The sequence below is a fragment of the Eucalyptus grandis genome, chromosome 7 (assembly GCF_016545825.1).
Source record: "Eucalyptus grandis isolate ANBG69807.140 chromosome 7, ASM1654582v1, whole genome shotgun sequence".
Taxonomy (NCBI): Eukaryota; Viridiplantae; Streptophyta; class Magnoliopsida; order Myrtales; family Myrtaceae; genus Eucalyptus; species Eucalyptus grandis.
Window position 1 is genome coordinate 13,867,947 of NC_052618.1, and position 18,104 is coordinate 13,886,050.

The 18,104-nt window shown below is 39.4% G+C and overlaps 1 protein-coding gene and 1 long non-coding RNA gene across 2 annotated transcripts; both read left to right on the forward strand.

Moving 5' to 3' along the window:
• The first annotated feature begins 2,129 nt into the window (after window positions 1-2,129).
• On the forward strand, window positions 2,130-3,537 carry LOC120295873 (putative receptor-like protein kinase At3g47110). The gene is made up of 2 exons (XM_039317479.1): window positions 2,130-2,838; window positions 3,272-3,537. The coding sequence occupies exons 1-2, from the start codon at window positions 2,130-2,132 to the stop codon at window positions 3,535-3,537; spliced, it is 975 nt and encodes a 324-aa protein (XP_039173413.1).
• A 1,677-nt stretch (window positions 3,538-5,214) lies between these two features.
• On the forward strand, window positions 5,215-7,613 carry LOC120296301. Its single transcript, XR_005553219.1, has 3 exons — window positions 5,215-6,245; window positions 6,406-6,459; window positions 6,752-7,613. It is a non-coding gene; the product is annotated as an uncharacterized LOC120296301 (long non-coding RNA).
• The last annotated feature ends 10,491 nt before the right edge of the window (window positions 7,614-18,104 follow it).

Genomic DNA, 18,104 nt, shown 5'->3' on the forward strand with positions numbered 1-18,104 from the left:
CCACCCTCACTGGCCCTCTCCAAAGACCCCCCCGGGAAAAAAACAAAGCAAAGGGAAAAAAAACCGTAAAGATTAAAAAAATAATTTCAAAATGTCCACATTAGTGCCGGCCAGGCCACATGGCGCAACCAACATCCACGTTAGTAAATTACCAGCAAAATTAATTGAATAAACTCAATTGGCAAAAGGTGAAAAGTTTTAATACTAAATTGGCAAAATGTGAAAATATTTAGAACTCAATTGGCAAAATTGAAATGTTTCGGACTAAATTAGCAAGAGTGCAATAAATTTAGGACTTTTTGGACAATTTTTCCTAATTGACAAATGGAAGTAAAGTTGATTATGAATTGTAAAGTAGACATACTTACATGTAAAGTCAAAGTCCTCAGCTTTGGAGGATTGGAAGGTTATTATTACGCATAGAAAAGACTAGAGCCATCCCTTGCTAAATGACCCGATAATTCAGGGATTGGAAAGACACAATTGATAATGAACAAACCTTGGGCCCATGGGAGAAAGGACATAACAAGTGCCATAACTTTTGCACGGCCCTCATATGAGTACTGTAAATATTTTTTTTTTCGATTACTTGAGTGTCATAACTCATGTATGACGTTCATTTGAATGCCATAACTTTTTTAAAACATTCACACAAGTGTTATGTGATGTTGGATTTTTGGCACTTGAGTGAATGATTTAAAAAGAAAAATTGCACTTAAGTGATCGATTGAAAATTATGGTACTCAAGTAAACATGTTTTAGAAGTCATGGCATTTAATGGTTTGTTTAGTAACATCTTTGTTCGGAAACAATTTTTGTTTAGAGATATTTTTTCTATTTCTATTCCCTAAACGAGTTTTTGAGTCGAAGAATGTGTTTCGTAATTGCAAATAAAATCTATACCTAGAACAAAAAATAACATAAATGCATTTGGTATGACCCTAAAAATTTCTATTCCCATTTTTTTTTGTTTAATTATAAAAATGCCAATGGAGATTTAACATTCCATATTTGAATAAAAATGGATTTTCGTAATGCTTTAATTGATCAAGATATTCTAAGATGGCCTAAGAAAATCCATGCAATAGTTAGTTAAAGATGGATGACTAGAAATGGGGATGACTACATATGACAACAGAGAGTCACGCTAGTTTATAACTCATGATATGAAGAGGTTAATAATATATCTTTGGGCATTACAATAAACAGGTGCATAGACCAAGAAGAAGAGCAAACATTGCTGGAAGTTGCCAAATGATCGCAACTTAGCATGTCTCTAAACGAAAACGGCATTAAAAAATACATAGAGTAAAGCCCAAAAGCTTATTCAATTTTGAAACCAATTTTCATCAAAAGATATTCACATTTTTTATAATAAACTAATTATAAACTGGAATTAACACTAAAATCTAGTAAAACACTCAAATTCTAATTTCTAAATTTTTTTCCCAAATTTCTGAATTTTATTATTTTATTATTATTTTTATTTCGAAAAATAGGAAATTGGACCAAATCAAGACCGGACCTAGTGTTGATTTTCCGAAGACAAGCATTGGATTACGTTGAGTTTTTTTTTTTTTTTTTTCAAAATGACCTTATTTCTCTTTTTGTTCTCGGAAACGAAAAGGTAAGTTTTTTTCTACATCTTGTTTCTATTTCAATTCTATTCCCTAGCATTGATCTATTTTAGGAAATAGAAAAATTAATTGGTATTACCAAATAAATTTTAGTTCTTTTTGCTATTTCGAGAAATAAAAGAATGGAACAATAGAGGAACATAAACGTTACCAAACATGACTTAATTATTCGAAAAAAATTTTATGACAATTAAGTGAGTGCCATGTGAAAGTTATGTCACTTATTATGTCTTTACCCCCACCTCATCATGTTTTTGATTTCATCGATTGACTTGATCATCAATAGTTTCATTGACTGACTTGATCATCATGACCTTCTAATTTTCTCAACTTGAGAGGCCCATGAAAGATATGTCACCACTATTCTTGTATTGATGACATCAACGCATCTTTGCATGGAAGATCATGTTGCCCCCTATTGTATATTTCGCAAATTGTTTCGATATAACACCACATAAAAACCAAAAGAAACTCGCTTTGCTAAAAATCCTCATGGACCTTCGCAATAGGGATCGGGTTTTATCCGGGTCATTCTCATGCTTAGCTACCATCATTTTTCTATTAGGGAGTGTCCTGGCTTTGGTAGAAGCTGGAGGGGACAAGACTGATCGACTGGCTCTCTTGGAATTTAAGGCGCAGAGAGCTGATCCTAGCAGGGTTTTGAGCTCGTGGAATGATACTAGCCACATTTGCAATTGGTTCGGTATCACATGCGGTCGTAGACACCGTAGAGTCACCGTATTGGACCTTGCCTCCAATAACCTGTTCGGGATCGTGCCACCCCATATTGGTAATTTGAGCTTCCTGAGAGCAGTCTTTTTGCAGAACAACAACTTCTACTCTGGAATTCCCCCACAATTTGGCCGCTTGTTTCGGTTGCGGATGTTGCTCCTCAATAACAACTTGTTCAGTGGACAAATCCCTTCAAATCTCTCCCATTGCTCTAATTTGCTCAATCTTGACTTAAGCTTCAACATGCTCGAAGGAAATTTGCATGCAGAACTTAGCTGCTTGTCCAAGCTCCATTCACTCATTCTTCAACACAACAAGTTGACGGGAAACATGCCCCCGTCATTCGGAAACCTCTCCTCTCTTCACGTCTTTGCAACATCTTCGAATAACCTTGACGGTATGATTCCAGAGACTCTTGGCTGGCTTAGAAATCTGAAAGTACTCGTTCTCACCATGAATAAGTTTGTCGGTATGATTCCTATCTCAATCTTTAATATATCCACTCTGACAATTCTTTATGCGGGTGAAAACCAATTAGAGGGGGGCTTACCCATTGAATTAGGCTTCACTCTTCCGAATCTCCAAAGAATTGGTTTGTTTGACAATCACCTCACCGGACCCATGCTTGAGTCAATATCCAACATATCTAATCTCGGTCAAATCCAACTCAAGTCGAACAACTTTATTGGAAAAGTTCCTTCTTTCTCAAATGAGAGGACTCTATTGGTTTAGCATTAGCAGTAACAACTTTGGAAGTGGGCAATATGCTAATCTTGACTTCCTGTGCTCTTTAACCAATTCTACAAACTTGGAATATTTTAATGTAGAGAGTAATGCTTTTAGAGGACCAATCCCAGGCTGTATCGGTAACCTCTCTATCTCTCTTTCAAGATTTGGGTTAGGTTACAATTACATTTCTAGAACCTTACCTTCTGGAATCGGAAATCTCATCAATATGGAGCTCCTACAAATAGTAGGCAACAACATCTCGGGAAAAATTCCTCCTGAGATCGGAAATTTGATCAAACTGAAGTATTTGGATCTCGGTTCAAATAATTTCTCGGGGCAGATACCAGAATCCATCGGGAATTTAAGGATGTTAACCAAATTGTACTTGGACAGCAATAATTTCCAGGGCTCGATACCATCGTCTCTAGGAAATTGCTAGAATCTACTTCTCTTGGACCTTTCAACCAATGACCTCAACGGTAATATTCCCCCAAAAATTGTGGGCCTCTCATCTTTGTCGATTTATCTCAACTTGTCACAAAATAGTCTTACCGGCTCCCTTCCCGGAGAAGTTGGAAATTTGCAAAATCTCAATGAATTAAGTCTTAATGGGAACAAATTATCTCAACAAATCCCAAGCAGTATTGACAATTGTACATCCATGGAGCGCCTATATGTATAGGATAACTTTTTTGAAGGGCCCCTACCATCAACTATGAGTTCCATGAGAGGCCTTCAAGTTTTGACCGTTTCGAAAAACCGATTGTTGAGCCAAATCCCAGAATATCTAGCATCACTAAATCTAATGAATTTGAGCCTATCCTACAATGATTTTGAGGGTGCATTGCCTACAGGAGGAATTTTCAGAAGCGTCATTTCAACTTCAGTTGTTGGAAACAAGAAGCTTTGTGGGGGTTTGCTAGATTTTCAACTACTGAAATGCGACTATGAAGAGTCAAAACAAAGGAGAATAAGCGGAACTGCAAAAGTTTCGATATCCGTAGTCTTTGCTCTTGTAGGAGTAGCCTGCATATTGTCTCTGTTATGCTTCTTCTGGTTTAGACACAATAAGAAAGCGTCTACTTCAAGCTCTTCTGAAGATGGGTTTTTGCACGTTTCTTATCACTGTCTACTAAAAGCGACAGGTGGATTCTCTTCAACCAATTTGCTTGGCGTGGGCAATTTTGGGTCCGTGTATAGAGGACTTCTTGATCAAACTCAGTTGATTGTGGCCGTCAAGATTCTCGACCTTACATGTCATGGAGCTTCCAATAGTAGCAGAGTGCGAGGTCTTGAGAAGAATTCGACACCGTAATCTTGTGAAGGTGCTCACCGTGTGTTCTAGGTTTGATTTTAAAGGAAATGATTTCAAGGCACTGGTCTACGAATTCATGCCAAATGGAAGCTTGGATGAGTGGTTGCACCCAATTGCATCACAATATACAAAGAGAAGCAAGTTGAGTCTACTTGAGAGAGTGAACACTTCCATTGATGTTGCTTGTGCACTAGATTATCTCCATCATCACTATGAAATGCCAATAGTTCATTGTGATCTAAAGCCAAGCAATATCCTTCTTGATGATGAAAAGACTGGACATTTGGGCGATTTCGGGCTTGCTAGATTCCTCCCAGAAGCAATGCATAAGTTACTGGCCAATAAATCAAGCTCTGTCAAAGTCAAAGGATCTTTTGGCTACATAGCTCTAGGTAATGACACACAAGTTAGGTTTTTTAAGTTTATCTCTTTATAAGAACACGTGAAAAAAAGGCACACAAAACATCATCGACATGATATTTCAACATCAATTATTCACCTTGCATCACTATGCTTTGTTTATTGTTGTAGAGTACGGCATGGGAAGTGTGGTATCCACACAAGGAGATGTGTATAGCTTCGGGGTCCTCATTTTGGAGATGTTCACAGGCAAGAGGCCAACCGATGACATGTTTGAAAATGGGTTGGACCTTCATCACTTTGCAAAGGCAACTTTGACGGACTGAGTGGAGAAGGCAATTGATCCCGTTCTGCTTCAGGAAATCGAGGAATTGAATAAGACACAAAGAGTCACTCCGGAGGGCAAGAACAAAAGTTGGAGCAACATTCAAGATTGTTTGGCTTCAATTATCAAAATAGGAGTCGCTTGCTCTTCCAAGTCTCCAAGGGAACGAATGGACATCGGTGATACATTGACTAAACTCCAAGGAATCAAGAAGAACTTCTTAATTTCATTGTCATTGCCTAGTTGATGTCAAATCTAAACTTCATATGGAGTCATGTGATCTCTGTGGTCATTGCTTTGTGTGGAACTAGATATGTTGTTTTGTCATTCACAAACAGTTTGAATCTAGCTATGACTTAGCAATTCGAGGAAGATCAAAATAATTTATGTTGTCTTAAGCGAAAGAGCACTATCTTTGAGTTGGTATGAAAAATTATTGTACTTTATTTTGTTAGGTCTCAAAGAGTTACTCAGAGAGTCTCTGGATGTTAGGTCTCATTGTCATTGTAGAATATTAGATTTTAACTATGACTTTTCAATGCAATCGTAAGTAAATAAGCACGTTGAGCTAGAATTTCTTTTCATGACATTGTTTGATTGTGATTAACTCTTTTATGTCCGGCTGCCAAATTGGGTGATATACAAGAAAGTGTATCGTTAATATGAAAAATCTGACTTATGAAATGTTTTCTCGCATATTTTTTTATAAAATAAATACCATATATATTGGACATTGCCAAATCCCAGATAATTATCGTGTATTGAATTTTTGCATTTTTTATAATTAATGTTTTCGACGCCGTCAGTTTCCGACCATGTTCATCTCCTCCCTTCCGTCCGGTGGCTCTCCTCAAACCGAGAGGCTTGCAGAGAGTTTAGAGAGAGGAAGACGAGCTTCGATGGAGTCAACCATATCCAAGACTCTCTCTCTCTCTCTATCCTCATCTCCCTCCTCCTCAATCCCTTCATCTCCTCCGGCTCTCGCGAGGTTCCGCTTGCGGTGCGTTCCGAGCTTCGCTGCGGCTGACACGGGGGCGGCGGCGGCAGCGGCGGAGTTCACGGTGAGGATGGGAAGGCGAAATCGGCCGTGGATGGAGCCGATGAAGCCTCAGCCGTCTGCTCGGATGCCATAATTCTCGACGTCGGAGTAAGCCCCTCTCTCTTCATATATTTCTCTCGCAGTTTATGTGAATTTACTAGCTATAGCTTCGATTTTGTTACTGAAGATGTTACTCCACGGTGCATATCATTTTTTTTTTCCTTTTCTTTTGTGCGGTCAGTTGAGTGGCTCTGTTTCGTCTCTGCAGGGAATGACTTGTGGGGGATGTGCAGCGAGCTTGAAGAGAATTCTGGAAAATCAAGTGAGTTCGCCATTTGCTTTTGTCTTTCTTCTATTCGTGAAGAGTGTTTGCTATATTATTCTCTAAAGTAAATTGGATCGTCCTTTTTTCACATGAAGATAAATCATCATCAATTTGAATTGAACTTAGTGTGACAGGATATTCATCTAGTGGGTTAAGTGAAATAAGGTTCCAAATTATCCCTTATGTGGGTGGAAAGAATTGCAGGAGAAATGGCTTTCATCAATTTTTGTGCTAAGATTTGAACCCTGTGTGTTTTTTATTTTTCTGCTCTAACTTTGGACAGCCACAGGTATCCGCCACAAGCGTCAATCTTACAACTGAGACGGCAATTGTATGGCCTGATTCTGAAGCCAAGGCTATACCTAATTGGAAAAAGAAGTTGGGGAGAAACACTTGCAAAACACTTGACAAATTGTGGCTTTAAGTCTAAGTGAGTTTACCATTTGCTTGTCTTTCTTGAAATGAATGGACTTGGATGGAGGAATATCATTGAGGAAAAAGCTCAGCCTCGAGGTTCAGGTAGAGACTGAGATGGTGATCGCAGTCGTGATTGTGGTCGTGAATGTGGCCCCAATTGGGACTATGGTGGTGGACATGGAGGTGGAGGTGGAGGATGCTTTAAGTGTGACAAGCCTGGGCATTTTGCAAGGGAGTGTCCTCGTGTAGGGGGCTGAGGAGGTAGGTATGGGGGCAGGGATGATAGTACGGAGTTGGTGGTGGTGGGCACTATGGTCCTGATCGAAATGGTGATCGATCTGGAGGGAGCAATAGGGATAGTGGTACTCAAGGAGGATCAGGAAATGCTCCTATAATCAGGACCGTTCTGGTCCCTATGAAAGGTGTGGTATAGGGAACTTCAATCTGGGGTAGAAAGAATACTCCTGATAGCTATGCACACAGTTTATTTATTTTTATTTTTTTTCAGTTATAGTAAAGCAGTTGATTCTGTGCTGATTGAAAAATATTTTGTGCTTGTAGCAGAGCAACTGGAGGTACTGCTATTACTTTCTGGAGTTGTCAAAGTCCCTTCTGTTGAATCTCTACTTTATTATTCTCCGGGTGGACAAATCTGCTTGATCAGTCTTTCAATGCGCAAACTTTGGCTAAAAGATTCAACTGTTTAATATCTATGAATGCTTGCTTTGATGTTATGGTCTGACTGCATTGCTTGCTTGACTTAAAAAATCAAATTTGGCCTTAAGCTTTCAATGATATGATGGGTATTCTCTTTCGCTTACATGCTTTAGCAATTGCAAATGCATCTGAGATCAATCTTGGTCGACTTCTTCATTGGCATTTGCGACTGTGGAGTGCAGACACCTTTTTGGTGTCTAGATGGCTCTTTTGAAGACAGGGTAAGAGATCCACCTGTGGAACTACTGCGTTCTTTCTATGCAAAAGAGAAGCTGCCTTAGAAATGAATGCCCGTTTTGGCTACAATTTTTCAGATGTCGTACTTTTTGAAAAGGAGTTAAGCAGGTAAGCTCTATGTTTTCTTATACACATTTAGTTAGCACTATATTAATACCGCGAAGCTTCTGGCAGGATTCTCGACTGTTTGTGGAATTTTGATACATGGTCACGTTGCTTTCATGTCAGAGGACATGACTGTAGTCTTAAAAATTCCGAAAAGTCCTGTTGGCCTCAAGAAGCTATTCCTTTATGCAATTAACTCCGTAAAATTCGTCTCACCTTCCCCACATGATTGCTGGTCTGTGTCCTCAGTGTGCACGGTGCTGCTATCGTCTTAGGTTTCCTTGATAAATTTCCCTTTTCAGGTGTAATGACGTCTCTTCCCATGAATCGGCAATGTTGTAATAAACACATGGCTCTTTTCACTTCGGCAGCTTTGCATGCATTGACTTGCATTTCTGCATTAATGATCATGTATCTTCCCCTGATTCTTTTAAAAGTTGTGCTTGCTCCATCCGAAATCAATACTGGGTTTGTGACTTCTGCATGAGGTATACTCTTGGCATAAGCAAAAACTGGATATGATCAATTCCTTTCCAGATTTTCTCTGTCGTTACTTGGTTAAGGTTATTGTGCATTCTTAACTATGCTCTGTAAATGTTTCAAGTCGTTTTAAATTGTGTGCGGTAATCGTAGCCCGTGCAATAGTAGTGCCAGCAACCCTCGGCGATGCTCCCCCAGCACACGTCGCTGATCAGGCTCTGCCCTTGCATTAGGGATAATACTATGTGAGAGGGTGCTTGTGGTCCTCGCGCTTTGCCATTGCCGCCAAGTTGGCGCACTCCGGTTGGAGGTCGTAATGGCGGATCAAGCAGTGGTAGCAGGATTAAAATTGGTCAAGGGGAAGTGCATCAAACATGGCAATTAATGACATACTGAGTATATAATTGTTTGCACCAAAATTTTAATTCAATTCGAGCGGAACAATAATATGCACAAAGAACAGAGAAAATTGGTCAACCATCTCTCTCTCTCTCTCTCTCCCACAGGCACACACTCATGAAGCTGGAGTTAACTAATGAGCTTCCCACATGCGTGAAGGGGTCGTGGAAATATACACAATTGGACAGCTAAATTACCACCTTGTTTTATGTTCCTCCTATGCTTTATTAAAATGATATAAGTACCTTCGCTTCTTTTTCTTCCCTAATCGATTGAACTTGTACAACTTTTCTAATCAAGTCCGTTCAGCTCCAAATCTAATCATTTGGAAATGACAAATCTTATCTTTGAACTGTCGCATTTTCCTCTGTTCTACTTTAATGACCTACGTGTTCTTTCTATCCTCAAATTTTCTTAACCCGAACATGATATTAGGGTCAATCGTCTCTCCTTTGATAGACATGCATACTAAATTTCCAACTGGCAAAGGAATCTATTGAATTTTACCTAATTAAAGGGACTATCCATTTAATATACTCTCATACCAGTAATCTTTTTAACTCTTCGTTATATAACAATGAGCCGTTTGGGGCAAAGCATTTGACTAATCCTCGTTAAGTATCGCGGTCCCTCGACCCCACATACCATGGGTAATTACCGGTGATATGTAGGTCTGTGCTCCTTGGGTACCTCAAGAGAAATGTACAAGTTCGGTGATTCAAACTCAAATCATGAGCGAAAAACATGAACACAAGGTTCAATCACTTGAGTATCAGAACGTGACGGATACCAAGAATTTTCTGCTACAAGGGTGTTTATTATCAATTAGAATCGGTTTATTAAATGAGACATGAAGGAACACACCATCAAAAATTTTAGCATATTATTTAATTAGTACTTCTCTCCAGACTAATTCAATGATTTACCGGTGATTTGTACCAACTTATATAATGAGTCACGGGAATCTAATCCGATATAAATTATACGTTTAATTATAGCCTCATGTTAGGGAAGTCTGTTCCTTCTTGTTGGTGTATAATTCGATCTGGAGGAATCATGTCGAAAATTTGGCCAAGAAATAAGCTGGTGCATACGAACACAAGTTAAAGCGTCTAGATTTTTTTATCCGGATTGATCGTCCGATAGTTAAGTTAGTGAAGAAAAATATGTGTAGGTACCGAGCTTAACACGGAGAAAATGAGGGAAAGACCGGAAACTTTACTCTCATTCCCTCGTGCAGCATTTATAGCCAAGCTTACAGCTAAAAATGTGATTGGGTTGAGACAATTTTGGTATGGTCGGACATGTGGAGACTTTGCTATGACAGGTGGTGGTTTGGTTGGAATGTATTCTTTTGGCAAAATTACTCAAAAAAATTTTAAATTTATTGTACGATCGCTAATCTAGTATTAAAATTTTCAATGTGGCGAATATAATCCTAAATCTCTTGACGATTTTCTAATGTGATTCCTTATTGCAAGAAACATTGATATGATGGTCCAATCAGCATTTGCCATCATACATGACACAATTGGCAGCTAACATAGACAATTTTTAAATGCAACGTTGTTGTTTTGAATTTTTTTATATTTTTTTCTTTGTTTTGTTTTCTTCCTTTTTTTTTTTTTTTGTGCCTATTCTTTCGTTATGTTGTCCATCATTTTCCCCCTGCGTGTCGTCAGGGACTCAACATGACCATTGAAGGTTGTAGCAACAGGCAATGGTCGTGATGCCCTCGTGCAGGTTTGGGTGATGGTCTAAGATGGCCCTCGGCCAAATTACGCAATGGTGCTGTAGCCCTTGCCATGCCCTGGCAAGCCATTGCTGAGAGCCCAACGAACGGTGAGGGGATGAAGAAGAGCAGTAGAAGGAAAAGATAGTACAAAAAATAGAGAAAAGAAAAACTCAATCTTTGAATATGTGGGAAAATATCTAATAAGTCTATTATTCATGTTAAGGAGCTAACTTTTTCAAGAACCATTGAATGTGGTAGCCCCGTATAAAAGAGACACACCGAGATCACCTTCAAGCCATGTTATAGAAAAATCTCGCGTAAACGAGTCACACTAAGATCACCTTCTAGCCATGTTATAGAAAAATCTTTGCCTCGATATTCTCGTATATTTAGAGTCATTACCCAGACTCAACATTCCATAATGGACGTGAGATTTGACATTTGCCTATGTATTCTTTCTATTCTCAATTTTTTTTGGCATACCATTTAATTATCATGAACACATCAATAAAATTTTAGCATACCACATTTAACTACTATTTTAATTTCTTACAAATCTACGGTCTAGGGGTGATATCTACAACTCTATATAATGACTTGTAGGAATCTCATTCATTTTGATGCTCCATTTGTTTCATGAAAAATGAATGAATTGAAAAACTTCTTTCTATGAATGATTTCTTGTATTGCTAAAAGAAATCATTAATGGAAAATATGTTTATTATCAACAATAATTTTTGTCTAAATATTTTTGTGAACGGTGAAAATATTTTTTCATTTATTTAGTTTTGTAAGCGACACAAGCTATCAATTCTTGGAAAATATTTTTCAAATAATACATTTTTTATAAAACAAATGGAACCTAAATTTCAAATTTGTTGACCAAGACTTTGCCTAAACAATGCATAGTACAAAGGACAAAAAGTGATTCCACGTGTCTCTCTTTGTCCCATATCACCCGATCACATTGCCTTCCCATGCCATTCTTGTTTGATTCCCTTTTGATAAAGATCAGGTCGTGCGACATGAATCTTAATTATTTCCTAATTATAGTCTTATTCTCAACATGTTTGTTGTTCATTTTTGGTTTGTCTAGTCCTAATTCGTCTTAGGTGATTGCTAAAAAAAATAAATTCTTTTTAGTTACATCGCACCAAAAAGATATGAAGACACTAGAACTATTTTTCATTTTTTTTAGCATGGCCGTCACTAATTAAAGGATAATTTGAAGTTAATTAAAGGAAGCAAATCCAATTACAATCGAATGGGTCTATACATCGAGACAATTTGGTCAGCGTGGGAGGCAAAATTGGCGTGCTGTGCACTTTGATGTGACGCACATAATTGCTTCTTACATGTGAACAACATCGAATTCCCACCTTCTTTCTATGGTCTTTTTCCATACTTTTGCTTTTGGAAAGTATAACACCAAGCACCCTCCCTCAGATTAGGATCATCTTCACCCATCAGGCACAGGCATGTAACCAATAAAATCAAGTGAGGACATATGGCGTGTCTCTAATAACTAGCTAAAATCTGGTATTACGACTTTACTCGATTGAGTCTTTGTTTATAATTACTTGACTCAAGGGAAAAAAGAGCAAATGAAAGATTGGGCGGGTGAGATAGATTAGCGTTTCCTCTACTTTTTCCATGTGAATTGTCTCGATTACGCCTTGTCAAAAAGAAGGAGGAGAAGCATCATTTACTTAACTTGACTTGAACTATCACACTTTCCCAATTTAATATCATTTGCCAATAACAACTTGTTTACTTTTTCTATAATTCCAATTTTTTTAAGAATAACAACGTGACTATATTAAAATGTTAAAGATCATAATATAATAGCAAGGACCTTGTCATTATTAATTAGTAATTCACCTATTAGTATTCAAGTTGTAAAAAAAATTTGCATATCAATATAACAAGTTCAATCCCGATATAGCATGGATCTAAAAGGTAGTATTTTGAAATAGATTCTTCTTCACCAAAGTAGACATTTTGCTCTTTTTTATTTTCACGCATTTTTTTCAATTTTAATAATAAGAAACAATATTTCAACTGGATAAAATGGGACATTACAAATGTATAATTTACAGAAAAGATATGTATTTTAATTGACAAATGGAAGTAAAGGTGATGATAAATTGTGAAATAGACCTGCTTATGTGTACGGTTAATAGAGTTTTGTTTTTGAGAACCCGAAAATCAAGATTTAAATGTGGGGAAAAGACTAAAGTCATTGCCCCTACCAAACAGACCGGCAATTCAGGGATTGAAAGATAGATTATAGGATAAAGGACACTACTGAAAAATAATGAAGAAAACTAAGTAAGGCCCCATGCTGTTTCACCTTTCATTGACTGACTTGATCGTCGATAATGACCTTGCTTGTAACGGTCTTGTAATTTTCTCAACTTGTGTGGATGGCTGAAATGCTTGTGTGGTCCCATCTGTGTTGTAAGTTCTGTGTGCTTGTTAGTAAGATAAGTGGCGGAGGGAGGTTGGCTTATAAACTCAACAAGGAATTTGCTCATATATGTAGGAAATATTGGAGGTTTGGAAATTGGTGAAAAAAACATCAAATGTCCTCTTAATGACGTGCAGGATAGAGTCAATTATAATATACAAAAATTATGTAAAATTTATGTTTTTTAGTTGGATCCAATGTAAATCACATTATCTCTTGATAAGTGATTGGCATAATCTATTAGAGGAATTTTACCAGAGTAGTGGATTATTTTCAAGTACAGCTTGACAGTATATTCTGTCAATTTTCTATTAATCTATGAGACATTATTAATATAGTTATTTCCTTAATCTCAGAGCTAGTCACATACATAACTTGATTTCTAATGTCAAGGATCTTCTTAGATAGATTTTTCATAATATCAAAATTATTTTGCATTCCAAATATATATATATATATATATATATATATTAATATCCTTTGGATAGCTAGATGGATATAGTCAACCATAATATGCAAAAACCGTGTGAAAACTTCTGTTTTCTAGTTGAATTCAATATGAATCACATTATCTCTTAATATGTGATTGGCATAGTATATCATATTAACACCAAATAACAACTTTCTCAAGCAATATTAATCACTTTTCTTCTTTTGTGCTTTAAGGGGAGGTGGTATTACGCCCCAAATCTTGAGCGCGCACATCCCTTGATGGTTGACTAAATTGCGACGCTCCCAGGACACGTCACCAACCCAAACGATTCATGCACATGCGAAAGCGAAATAAACAATCCCCAGACAACACAATCAACATGGGATAAAAAAGCAGGACAATTGTATAAAACAAACCACACTTTTATAAACATCCAGGTTAGCCTACAACGTTATATACAAAAGTCAAGGCCCAAAAAAAGACTACCTAGCTAATCCTACCTCGGACCCTTCTACTTGGGATCCGGGTCCACTACAACACCGTCAGGAATGTCGATGTCTAGCGGGTTAGCTACCTCCTCTACTAAGGGCTCCTGCTCATCCTCGGGCAACTGGTTTGCTGCAATATTAGCCAAAACATCGGCATGCACGACAAGGTCGAGTACCTCCCCACCCTCACCCTCAACGGCAGGTCCGTCGAAACCATCCATGAGACCTTCCCATTCCCTGTTAGGCCCATGATGAAACCATGCCTTGAATCGATGAGGTACCCACTGAGATAGGCCCTCATTGGCCAAGATCGTGGTCACGACGAGCTCAAGGGTATAGGGATTCGTGGGGACAGGGAAGAAGGTATTTAGCTCGCTATACCCTCACGGCTGCCCAAAACGAACTAGACAAACTTCCATTTTGGAACCTGAATAAACTTACGATAGGGTGAGATAATGTCTCAACGAGTTCACGCCCAAAACCCCAATTAGGAAGGTAATATAACTAGAGGCAGTCTAATCACACATCACAGAAGACTTACCTCTCCTCAACACTTTCCTACACGTCAGTACAGCTCATATAACAAATATATGCAGTAAATGCACTCAACAATTGGAACGCCTCATTTTCGAACCAATCAAATACTGAGGTCTCGATTATAATGCAAAATCATTATAACATGTCTCATTCCGTGCCACACAATTTTGTCTCATAATCAGCCGCATCTATTTCAATCATTCATGCATCCCAATTGATTACGACCCAATGGCCACGGCCGATTCATTAGTCAGCGGTCATCCGACATAGTCAGGCGTTGTCTCGCCCCATCGAGTATGGCAACGTCTACATCTAGACGGCATTCTCGAATGAGCATCGGTCGAGCCTCCACTGTGATCGGCATCCGTTGACGTGGGGCATTCCCGAATGAGCATCGTCTAGCGTAAAAGCTCGTGACAGGTTCTCATATCAATCACACGCACATCCAATCTCGGCCAAGAACATTGTGCTTTGCACTCAATTGTCTTAACTTAAATAATGTACTTGACCTATTTTCTTTATATTAAAAATACTCAATAAAATAAGTATGCGTGGACACACGGTCAAATCGGACCAAAAAGTGTGATATCCTTTCATTTTAAAATCCCACGATTTTATATAGTACTAAAAAACATTTTCAGCGTAAAAAATCAACACCCGCTATTTTTCTAATTAAATACCAAAAATCCATAATTTTGAAATAGTAAATCAAAATTCACTAATCAACATTCAATTGCACAATTTAACACTCAATTGCTCAAATGAATTACACCACGACAATTGGTACGAAATTCTGAAGACCGGCTCTCCGGTATAATTTCCAAAATTAAATAAATAATTAAATAAGTTACAAAATTATTAAATAAATGCAAAATAATTAAATAAATGACTAATTAAGCTATATACACTAATCTAACCACCTAATTAACCAATCTAACCTACCAAACTAATTACCTAAAGTCACTAACCACCTAATTAATATAACTAATTAACTACATAACTAATTATACTAGCTAATTTAACCCTTAACCATTTCTAGGCCTAAGCTCATCCACTACTTAATCACTAATCCACCTATAAGTGTCATTAGCATCCCAAGTAGGGATTAGGAGATAAACTCACCTGTTTAACGAGCTAATGAGTTCACAGCGACGGTGAGGCGGAGGCGAGCGAGACTTGGGCCTACGGCAATGCTAAAGGAGGTCCGGAAAGGCCTGGAAAAGGCCCACGAAGTCTTAGCACCAAGCTGGAACTTCGGTTCTGGAGGGCTGCTGGACTGGCTGATCAAGGGGCTCGGCTTGTTTGGAATGGCAAGGGAAGAGGCGGCGAGGAGGCTGGACGGACAGCGAAGGCTGCGACGGTGGCTCGGGGATGGCTACAGTGACCAGGTGGGCAGAGCTGCGACGGTGGCTAGGGCGCAGATGCGAGGGACGGCGCACGAGCGGGTCGGCGAGTGGGCGTGGGCGCGATGGCGAGAGGGGTTGGTGGGCATTTCGGTGGTAGCTCGAACGAGCGTGAGGCAGTCTAGTGGTGGCTAGCTCGACTGCTGCTGGTCTTGGCTAGTTCTCAACCTTTGTTTCATCAACAATGGAGGATAAGGGAGCAAGAAGGAAGAAGAAGAGACTGCTGTTGGTTTGAGGGGGACAAATGTGACATCCCACATTTTCAACCCTGTCTTCTACTGAATTAATCGGGCATTTCATTGACGCGTCATAGGGTTATTCTCGAGCCGATCACTCTCGAGATAACTAGACTAGTCTGGGGAAATTATTAAGGAATTTTAAGGCAATAGACTTGAGAACTCGATCAGGAATCGGTTTCTTGATCGTGTCTATCTTTAGAGGCCATTGCGGCGCAGTATAAAATCGATTAGAGATCAGAGATAGGTCGGTTCGACTGAGATGTGTGGCTAATCGTGGGTGACACCACTAAATTAGAAAATTCTCATCGGCCAACACTAGACTGATTTTCTTATTGTTTTGGTACCCTGTGTCCGTAATTGAATCCTCGAGATTTTCACGACAATCAAGAGTCGCCATTGAGTCGAGTGGATTCATAGTGGCTCGAAGAAAATCGACCACGGGTCATTTGCCTTAAAAGTTCAAAACTACTCGATAGTCTGGCCACGCTAAAAACGCGCCGAATGAAAATTAACCGCCACCCGAGTCCGATTTCGAAATTGAAGTTTTGGCCATGTCACAATAAATTTTAGGAGATCGACTCGGTCTCGGAAGATTTTCGGAGATTCGGAAAATTTGGCGGAAATTGGGTTCGGACATCGCGGAAATTTGGCGAAGTTCGATTGGCTAAATTAATGGGAAATTTGACTTTCGGGTTGAGCCGGTGTGTGTCGGAGATTTATAGAAAATTTGCTTGGGATTTTTCTTCATCGAAATGGGCCTCACTTTGGAGAATGGGTGAGAAATTGAAGACAAGAAATTGGAAATTCGGAGCTTTGCAAGGGCAGCAATTTTGGGGCTTCAAAATTTGTTATTTTAGAGAAATTATAAGTGGGAAAGTATTAGGGGACATAAAGTTAATGCAAAGGATAATTTTGAGGACTTTTGAGGCCAAAATTATGATGAATCTTAGATATTTTAGCCTTGATCCAATCCTTTTAATAAAGCAAAAGCCAGCTGTTTTCTCCCGTCGCTATCTCCATCATCACCGCATCTGCCTTCTCCCCCGTTCCTATCCATATTCGTGAACTCTCTCTCTCTCTCTCCAAAGAAGCCTACGAATTCCAGCAAAGTGTTTCTCCATTTTCGTTCATCCCTCTTCCACACGAACAATCCATTTCAACAAAAAGAATTGGCTGGCTTTGACGCCAAGATCCCACCGAAGCCCTCAACTCCACTCGTCCATCTTCCTCTTCGCTGTACCAGTCGGCAATTGAGTTGAAGATGTCGAGGCAGCAACCGAAGCTGCTCCATCTTCCACGCCCTTTTGTCAGCACAGCCACGACGTCCAGAGAAGCCAAGCGCTTCTCCACACGTCATCTCGGTCAAATTCTCCACCGAGCGAAGCACTTGAAGACCAAAGCCAGCACCGAAGGAAGCCACCAGCGTCTCTCTTCAACCACGCGTCCACGATCCAGTCAACGGCGCCCTCTCCTCCACCGTTTGTTGACCGAAGAAGCTGCATCGTGTCTTCACGCCTGACAAACTCGTCCACAACCGCAGCTACTTGAAGCCGCCGAGACAACACCAAAGCAGCTCCGTGCCACGCTTTCTTCTCCCCACGCGTCCGCAAGAGTCTTTGGTCAGCGATCAACACAGCGTGAAACCTCAACGCATCTGCCAGTCAACCGTGTCTCCTCACCATTTGTTGATTGAAGCAACTCCACGCCAGTGTCTGCAGCTTCAACTTCTTCGTTCTTCCACCCGCACGTGCCTTCCACCGAGCGACCCCAGCCTTCAACGTCGTGGAGTCCAGCTACCGTAGGTTTCAGCAATATTAATCTTGCAGTCCAGAGGCCCATCAACAGCTTTTGTTGCTTCTTGGTTGGCCCATCAGCCCAAGAAAACTCAGCTCATCATCAATTAGAATTGAAGCCCAGCAAATTTTGACCCAAGCTTGCAGTCTTTGAACCCATCAGTCCAGCAGTTCTTCAGCCAGTTTAAT

Bases quoted from the DNA above. Each gene is read 5' to 3' on its own strand.
- LOC120295873 (XM_039317479.1), top strand. From the start codon at position 2,130: ATGGACCTTCGCAATAGGGATCGGGTTTTATCCGGGTCATTCTCATGC. The intron at 2,839-3,271 runs GTATGATTCCTA...GATTTGGGTTAG, and splicing joins CACCATGAATAAGTTTGTCG to GTTACAATTACATTTCTAGA.